The sequence below is a fragment of the Colletes latitarsis genome, chromosome 1 (assembly GCF_051014445.1).
Source record: "Colletes latitarsis isolate SP2378_abdomen chromosome 1, iyColLati1, whole genome shotgun sequence".
NCBI classification, from domain to species: Eukaryota; Metazoa; Arthropoda; class Insecta; order Hymenoptera; family Colletidae; genus Colletes; species Colletes latitarsis.
Window position 1 is genome coordinate 38,091,925 of NC_135134.1, and position 9,077 is coordinate 38,101,001.

At 30.8% G+C, this 9,077-nt stretch overlaps 1 protein-coding gene across 3 annotated transcripts in view; it reads right to left on the reverse strand.

Annotated features, from left to right (window-relative positions):
* Positions 1–3,282: 3,282 nt before the first annotated feature.
* The window catches only part of LOC143343963 (calcium uptake protein 3, mitochondrial-like), a 34,502-nt gene continuing 28,707 nt past the window's right edge, over positions 3,283–9,077 (reverse strand). Inside the window, exons 6-12 of one of the 3 annotated variants that reach the window (XM_076769442.1) lie at positions 8,518–8,580; positions 7,742–7,843; positions 6,830–6,958; positions 5,405–5,628; positions 4,630–4,787; positions 4,384–4,541; positions 3,283–3,747 (exon numbers count right to left, since the gene is read on the reverse strand). In XM_076769442.1, the coding sequence (XP_076625557.1) occupies positions 3,679–3,747; positions 4,384–4,541; positions 4,630–4,787; positions 5,405–5,628; positions 6,830–6,958; positions 7,742–7,843; positions 8,518–8,580 (903 nt within the window). In that variant the 3' untranslated portion in view covers positions 3,283–3,678. The remainder of the gene's footprint in view (positions 3,748–4,383; positions 4,542–4,629; positions 4,788–5,404; positions 5,629–6,829; positions 6,959–7,741; positions 7,844–8,517; positions 8,581–9,077) is intronic. The other 2 variants (XM_076769451.1, XM_076769461.1) reach the window with 2 other exon arrangements.

Here is a 9,077-nt window from a genome sequence, read left to right on the forward strand (position 1 = left end):
GTACATATATAGGAAATTAAGTGATGGAATAATATTACTTTTACTGATGAGAACCAAATTAATAACTACGATAATGTGGGAAGAGCGAAACTACGGAAGAAATGGAAAGTAAAATTAAATCCAAACACAACCAATCATAAAATGCGATGGCCGATTTATAATGGTGTGGTGGTGTATCTTTTTGCACGAGGTCGTTGAGCTATTAGTTGTTGATGCCGTTCTTGAGAAAGATAAAGTTTTACAGAAGATGATCACAGTAGTTTTTAAAAATAAAACAGAGTCTAAATTATTTATGAAAACTTTCTTGAGCTTCACAATTGTGTACAATTTTCTTTTTTTTTTAGTAAATAATCGTTATATTGATTCTATAGATTATGGCCTATTAGAGAATAATATTTATAAATGTATTGTAAAATTGCAAAAAATTCAATTGCTCTACAAAACATAAAATTTGATAAAGACCAAAAAAAAAGTTTTCGTTTTAATGAAAAAAAACTTGTTAAACCATAGAAAAAATTTAGTTAATAATGTATTAAAGAGGCTACAAGACGCAATAGATAGTAAAGGACATACGAAATATGAAAAAGAAATATCAAAGAAATATTCATTAAACTTACCTTTGTTCAACTAGTTCCTTCACTTGTTTCATTCTTTTAAATAAGACATACATTTTCTTTTATCTATATTCGATTTTCTTTCTTTCATCACTTTACATAACGTATGTACGTGTTTATGAAAAATTTTATCGTGAAATATAGTCTCTTTTTATAAAATCATATCTTTTTAATTATCTACTTAATATGTTCATGAAATTACGTTACCGCGAATAAAACGTACTCCGCATGTAAAATGTAGTTAAGCAAGGCAACGTCTGTAATAACGTTTCCGTACACCCAACAATTTATATAAATAATAAAGCTTACCCAATGTACGCGTCTGCCACATCCATCATTTTTGTGATCATTCTTTCTTACTATCACGTGTTTCTTCTGTTCATTAAATACCAATTCGTCAATATTAATGTCCAATGATAGGCTTCACTTTGAAGACGTCTCGTGTCGCAAATTTGTAAAAACATATCACACCGTGTCGCACTTATCTGTGATCTTACTTGGTGATCGTTGTAATGATAAAACCGAACTCTCGTTAAAATAATCTGATTTTGTTCAATTTACAACTTTCGCGTTCATTATTAACACAAGCATGGGAATCTAACTTGTTGTTAACATAGTGCGCGAAGGAACGTGCAATGTCGACTTCTGAAACGAGCCTCAATGGTAAACTCTGACGCAGTTATGGTGCGTTCAAGTTTGACAACAACTTTCGACTTTACTTAGCTTGAGCACGTCTTTATCCATCGTTAGCCTCTAACTACAATCGAGGACAAAAGGATAAGACACCGTATTAATCTGAATTTCTATACAATGCTTTCATAAAATTTATTGTACATCTCTGTATAATAATTTTATTTCATTGCCATTTAGTATGATCTTTTCTGAAAAATTACCAACAATTTCCACGGCATGTTTATTTATTTGTTTCTTACTGATATTTACATACTCTACAATATCATTCATCTTCAATAGCTTTTAAGATACAGTTTGTCCCAGTTGCTTGGAATACCCTGTATATTCTTTATCAATGGAAATATTTAGCGTGATTGCGATAGGCGGATTTACTAATTACCATTTCTTTTGCATTGAAATTTCACTTTCTTAAATCATATTTGTTGCAAACAATATACTTTATCTTGGTCTATTTATATCTACTTTGAAGATATTTTTCAAGAAAACAACATATAATACATTGATCCCTACAAAAAAATATTGTTTGTAAACGTGAATATATCAAAATTAAAGATAAAGCTTTTAACTGAGTAAAATTTGTAGATCTTAAGAGCATCGTTAAAAATCGTCTTGTTTTTAAGACCAACAAGGAGTTTTTCTGTCCCTAATTTTAGTGATATATTCTAATCAAATAAACAAAATTGTAAACAATACATTGTACTATATTACATAAAGTAGGTATAAATAAATCAAGATAAGGTACATAGTTTCTTTATTCCCAAACCTGTTGATACATTTCAATACAATTGAATAAAATAATGCAAGACAGAGCGGAAAGCGTCGACGAAGATTAATGTATAATCAAATTTAAAATAAGTATTGTAAAAGAAATATCAGTCAGACTTTCGTTCACTAGTGGTATACATATTTATAAACACTACCGTTAGAACCAACCGAGCAATTAATCTGGCAACTCCAGCTTTTAACTACGTCGGTTAAACTCGTTTGGAAATTGCATTCCTAGACGATGCTCGTTATTCTGGAACTAGGAAGCTTTTTGCGGAATCATTGCCCGCAACGAAGTTCGTTTGATGTCAAGCCGTAAGGACAAGTAATGACACGTCTCTTTTCGCCCGCTCAATTCATGAGACCACCAGACGGCAATCAGTGTGATGAGTGATAACAAACAACAATTACTACGTGCAGTCTGCGGCAAAAAGAGAGAACTGGGCCATTGACGGCGCACGTGGGACGAACGGTACTTTGTAACTTGAGAGTGAAAATGCAGCTTGATTGTCGTTATTAAGCTACTGTATTCACATGCATGCTGCTGTATTTGTAGATACAGTGCTGTTTGTAATTGTTTCTACCGACTTTACGCTCCAGGAAGAATAAGGAGATTACATTCTTACAAGGAGAAAAGCAGATGTAGAAATTAAACTTGTCTACGAGCCTGAAATTGTAGGTCTCAATGAGTTGCTTACGAAAAATTAAAATTTTCTCTATAACTCATCACTCATTTTTTAGAGAAATGTCCTTTCATTGATGTAGCCTTATAGACTAATGTGATACAATAAGCCAAACAACAGTTAACTCTTATTTCCTGATTTTCTCCTTGTTAGTATGAGAAGCATTCAAGTCTTAAAAAATTCGTACCATCAATAATAACTTAAATTAAAACTGCCGGTATTGCATATATGTACATATAACTATATCGTTTTTCAAATATTTAGAAAGGTCTTTTAAGGTTGCCATTCATTTATAACAATTCGCGAAGCACATTAATATTCTCAATTTTCTTTCATATACTACAGGATTTTATATACTATGACAAATGGACTAGTTTAGGGAATTATATTATATTATAATTATTTTTATTTCATAGACAATAATTACTTGAATTAGTCTGTTGTAATATATAAAATCCTGACTGTTTAGCAATTTTTAATACAACTATCTTAAACATTTTTATTTCCCTATGAAATAATTGGTCGAATTAAGTACGTGAGATCTTTTATTTTCATAATTTTCATTTCAAGGAAGAAAAATACATTGTATATAACAATTAACAAACATTTGTTTTTGCAACAATATTTAACAAATTTGTAAGCTCCTCGGTATCCATATCAGTATTTGTTATAGTCTATTATCGAGACTAGTTTGTTAGGAATTATACAAATATTAATATAATAAACGTCATAACGAACAAACATTAAACATAGGTGCAGAATTAGAACCATGAGTCATAAATAATGGTAACAGTTTATATCACGATGGAAGTAATGCAAAGAGACTAGAACATGAAAGAGGACTAGCGTCCCAATGGCACTTTATATTCTTCGATGCGTTATGCTTGCATTTCCTCCTAAATTCTTCTCTCTTCTGTTGTCAATTAACGAGACTTCATTTCTTGCTTCACGCAATAGGTAAAGGCTTGCCAGTTTTCTCGTCGCTGTTGCGACTGTAAAATATATAGACAGAAACGTACAATAGCATTAATTTTGAGATTCCCATTAACAGTTATAGATCGTTATTAAAGTAGCAACTATCAAGTCATGTTTAGGATAACGAATTAACAATTAATTCATTATTTTTTGGGTCTGCAACGTGGATCTACTTGTATGTCTAAAGAGACGATGGATTTCTTATTGCAATAACTATTTTACTTTTGTTTACAAACACCAAGTATTGTTGTTTCTGCGATACGACTATGCTTTTCTACTTTTGAAAGCATTTCAATTTTAATCAATTCACAAATTTTTAAATAAAAACTATGTAGATAATAATTAATCAGAGATGGACAAAATTTTATTTATAGGTATAATAAATGACCAATTATTTGATTATACCATTACTTAGACAAGTTTTTATCCGTGAAATATAATTTCATTTTGTAATTTAAAGTCTAAGAATTGTATTTGTTATTCGAAATCTGTATTTAGATAAGAATTTTGTCCATCTTTGTAACGAAGATTCCTGGATAATGATGACCATCTATGCACTGAAACAGACCTGAACCGGTTGCAGTATAGCAGGGGTATCTAGTATTATTTATGACACATTGGAAAGAGAAATAATCTACTTCATCAAGTTGTACCTTGAATCCTCTTTTAAGTCGATCTTTCATTATCGCAATGAACTCCTTGTAAGATAATTGACCATCGCCATCTTCGTCAAACAGTACGAAAACAGTATCGATCATGTGATTCGAGAGTAAGCTTCCTGTACATATTTTCACAGCGCGTTGGAACTCGTCTGAAAAGGGAACAAATTTATTATTCAGATCTTATAATCATCTTTCTTAACTGTGTAAATTGCTCGAACAAAAAACGATTTTTTAAACCTTTTGATATTGGATGGTCTGCTAAGGTGTACATTCGCATAGCTATTGAGAAGTCATCGATATTGTTTAAGAACTGATAAAAACGCCGGAACTCCTCGAACGTAATGCCAATTTGAAGTTCCGTGTTTTGAAATATCCTGTCCAAATACTTGTCGTATCTGTAAACAAAAAATTCAAAAGTAAGTTGTCGAATTTCTGTTAAAAGATCTGTAATGTTATAATATATAGAAGAACTTCAATTACTTAAAATAAAAATAGTTTTTAAAAGGTTACTTTTGTCCCTTACTTATCTTATAGAAGCTTTTAAATTCTATTTTTCGTACAATAACGAAAATGTTTAAGTTTTTGTTCATACGTTGTTCAAAATAATTAAAGAATCAAATACTGAAAACGATATTGTTCAGTAAAGTAATTAAATTTTTACTAGCTTGAGCAAACTAATATAGGACTTTAAATCTTAGTAACTTGAAATGATAGTATTTGCAGGCTTATAGTAGTATATCAATTTAATTATAGCTAGTAAATAGCAAAGTTTGACCAAACAGATTGAGACTTTATATAAGTTGGTACTTTCATCTCTCATATTTAACTTATTTTCTAAAATTGTTAAGAAATAGGATTCCATAATTTTGTTAAGCAGTAAATTAAATTATGTATGTCAGAGCTTTTCATTGAAAAGTTTTAAAACATTCAGCATCTTTGTACTCACTAAGGTACTGAGGGCCACTTAATTAAATATATTATGAAATAAAATAACTGGAGAAAGAGCGCTCACTCGTCGGTGTCGAGATAGGTGTATCGCAATAATATTTTAGCAAAATCCAGCTCTGAAATAGTATCGCGCCCTTTACTAAATTCGTGAAATTCAAGTTCTAAAACTTCCTGCTGCAAATTCTCCATGAAACCCTTGAAATCTTCGTACTTCAGCTCATTGGTACCATCCTTACCAAAGAAGTGTACCATTAAAGTTGTATCGACAGAATGTCGGCGTTGCAAACCCTGCGAAGAATAATTTATAATTTATATAAATAATCTAAGAGTCTTTTGTACGTATTATTATATTCTTTTTAACTTAGTTATAAGTATTATTTAAAAATCAAATGGGTCATTTCTTATTTAAAATTCCTATCGAAATGATTGACCAGAAAAATAAATTTATTTATCATTATTTAATTGAAGTCAGATATTCATAATGTTAAGAAGATTCATATAATTAATATAATTTGTATAGGATATTTATCAAATGTTTAATTTATACAGGGTGTTCGGCCACCCTTGGGAAAAATTTTAATGTGGGATTCTAGAGGCCAAAATAAGACGAAAATCAAGAATACCAATTTGTTGATGAAGGCTTCTTTAAACAGTTATTAACGTTTAAAGTTTCGCCCGTACTGAATTTTTTTCTAGAAAGTGGGTAGGATTTCGGAGGTAGGTTTATTCACCAAAAATTATTGTAATTGACCCCCGCAACCGAAAATAATTTTTTCAGAATGATTTGAAACTTTTTAATTTCGCCGAGAAAATTTAGGCACTTACCCCCTGTCGATTTTTCTTAAAAATTTGTTTGACGCTCTACCGAAAAGTTGTCTAATACTTTTTTGTAGGTACCCATGGGCTCTGCTTCAGAAAAAGGTTTCATTGAAATATGTTCACTATCATGGGAGTTATGGCTGCTTGAAAATTGAACCATTTTTATGGGGTTTTTCTCATTTTGCGGGGTCGAGGACCAACTTTTCGAATATTTTCACGATTTATACATATTCTACACTAAAATGCGCGTAGTTTGCTTTTTTAAACATTAAAATCGTCCAATCCGTTCAGAAGTTATGACATTTTAAAGATTCGCATGAAATTTCAGGGAACCATTTCTGGCCTCACATTAGATTTTCGGTAAGGAATTTTTTTCTCGAAAATGGTTAGGATTTCGGGGGTATGTCTATTAACCAAAAATGATTGTAATTGACCCCCACAATCGAAAATAATTTTTCCAGAATGTTTTACGATTTTTCAATTTAATTTTTTAATAACTTTTTAATGAAGCCTCAATCAACAAATTGGTATTCTTGATTTTTGTTTTATTTTAGCCTCTAGAATCTCCTATTAAAATTTTTCCCAGGGGTGGCCGAACACCCTGTATAGTATGTGTAGTTTTCCGAAAGGCAAGAAAATATATTTTGCATTTAATTGTTTTAAAACTAACCTGATCGTCGTCGATATATTGAACTTGAATTTCTTCCGGGGTTGTTTGTCTTTCAGTTAAATGCTCCAAATTTTCTTTAGTTTCGGTTCCATGACGGCCTCTCCAAGCGTGACTAAAAACCTTCTCCATCTACGCGAACCGAGGTAGAAAAAGTTGTTAGAACTTTATGTCTTTCAATTATATATATTATCCTTTATAAGACAAACATACAGATGGATTTGCATAATAGAGAGGCAAAATGGCAGCTAAGATTTCAGCATCCAGCGCTAATGTGTCTGAAATAAATGGCAAGAGAGTTAGTATAGCAGATTGTTATCTTACGTTAATATCGAGCGACGCGAATCGTTCTCGTACGTAATCAGAATGTACACACATCTGCAGTGTTACAATTTCGTTGGACTGATTAATTAGGGTTGATCGTACAATCGAAGGCGTTAAAAATTAAGGGCGATGAAAAGACATATTCAAATTTTAAATAACTGTTTAAATGTTATTTCATTATTACAAAATATTATAAACAAAAATGAACTTCAAAAAACAAGATGGACGAATACAATAAATTTTGATACACTCTGTGTGACACGTATAGTTAATGTGTGTATTTTGTGGTATAACGTTACAGTGGTTTAATAATTATTTTTAGTTAAGACAAACATTATTCTACGATTTTAATTATTACAATTTTTATTATCAATCGAAATATTTTTAAATAAAATTTATTCACAGTAATAATATTTTCATTTTTGCAAAGAAATAATAAATAATGATATAATTTTGAATGGTTCGATGGTAAAGTTCGAAAAATACACAAATCGTAATAATTGAAATCTTAAAGTCAACATTAAAATCTAAATTCACTCTTTAAAAAAAAAGAAAACAAATATCACACATTTTTACCTATGGATAACTTACGTAAGAATTAGAACGAATCTCTGTGTTCTTGTTTCCCAGTCGGTTGTTACGAAGTTTCGGTTTTTTAATGATTTCTCGTTTCGGGTCGATTAAGGAATTCAACTAATGTGTCAAAATAAATAAAATAAAACATGAATGATTATTATGTAAAAAAGAGCAAACTAAATACAAAGTCCACTATATGTATAACACACAAACGTAAGCTTCTATGACACCTGAAATGATAAAGCAAAGGTGCCAATGAAAGTGCAACTAACAACAAAATTTAAACAAACAAGACAACTATAAGCATCGAAACGAAAATAATACGAAAAATGAAAGAGACGAAAGATGGAGGAAAAAAATTAATTTTCAATCGAATAAACTTCGAAATTGAATGTTTAAAAATTAGAAGAAAGTTACATTGATACTAGCAGCCGAATAAAGTAAAATTAAACAAGCTTGTAATAATTTGAAAGGATAAGTTTGTAATTTGTTATTTCGAAATCTGATAGTACGGTTCGTTAATTGGAAACATTAGTATTGCGTTTGGACGTTTGATTTTATATTTTTAAAAGTAAAGGGGCGTTAATCTTCAAGAATGGTTTATTTAGAAGAATATATTAGACGTCGAGGAAAGTGTGAATTGATCACACTGTCAAGCAAGTTCGTTAGTAGTCAAAGGCACAGCCGTCATGGGCTGATTACTGCAGCAAGCGAGTAGAATGAATCACGCGGCAATAATCGAGGCTATGCTCGAACTCGATTCACATTTTCACGAATATGCTAAAACTCACTAGACGTTTCGTTTCGTCGTCGAGATTCCGCTTCTTCATGTTGCCGCCGAGCAGTTCTCGAATCTGTGAAAATTACAAACGTATTCGTGCAAATTGGAAAACCCTACTGCGTTACGTCGAACGACCTTTGGCGTTTCGTGTCACACGATTTCTTTTCTCCCTTTCTGGTGACAAAACATCGACAAATGTCATTTTCCTAAAACCTCTATTATCTGTACTTTCATAAAAAAAAAGAAAATAAAATAATGTATATTAATAGAACATAATAACTCGACGAATTTGGCTAGCATGGAAAAATCAATTTTTTATACTCGTCTATCTTATCTAAAAGTAATGTAATTTAATTAATTTCTTGCTTTTTTATATTGCATCATAGTTGACGATTTCGACAAATTTTGTTAGTAGTTTTGAAGAATAATATGGTTTATTATAATTAGAGATTACTATAAAGTAAAGTCTAATAATTTCTTCAACAAGTGTTCGTGACTATCAGTACGAATATTTTCGTGCACTGATAGTAACGTATTTATAAAGTCCTTTTTAAAATTTATCGCACAATT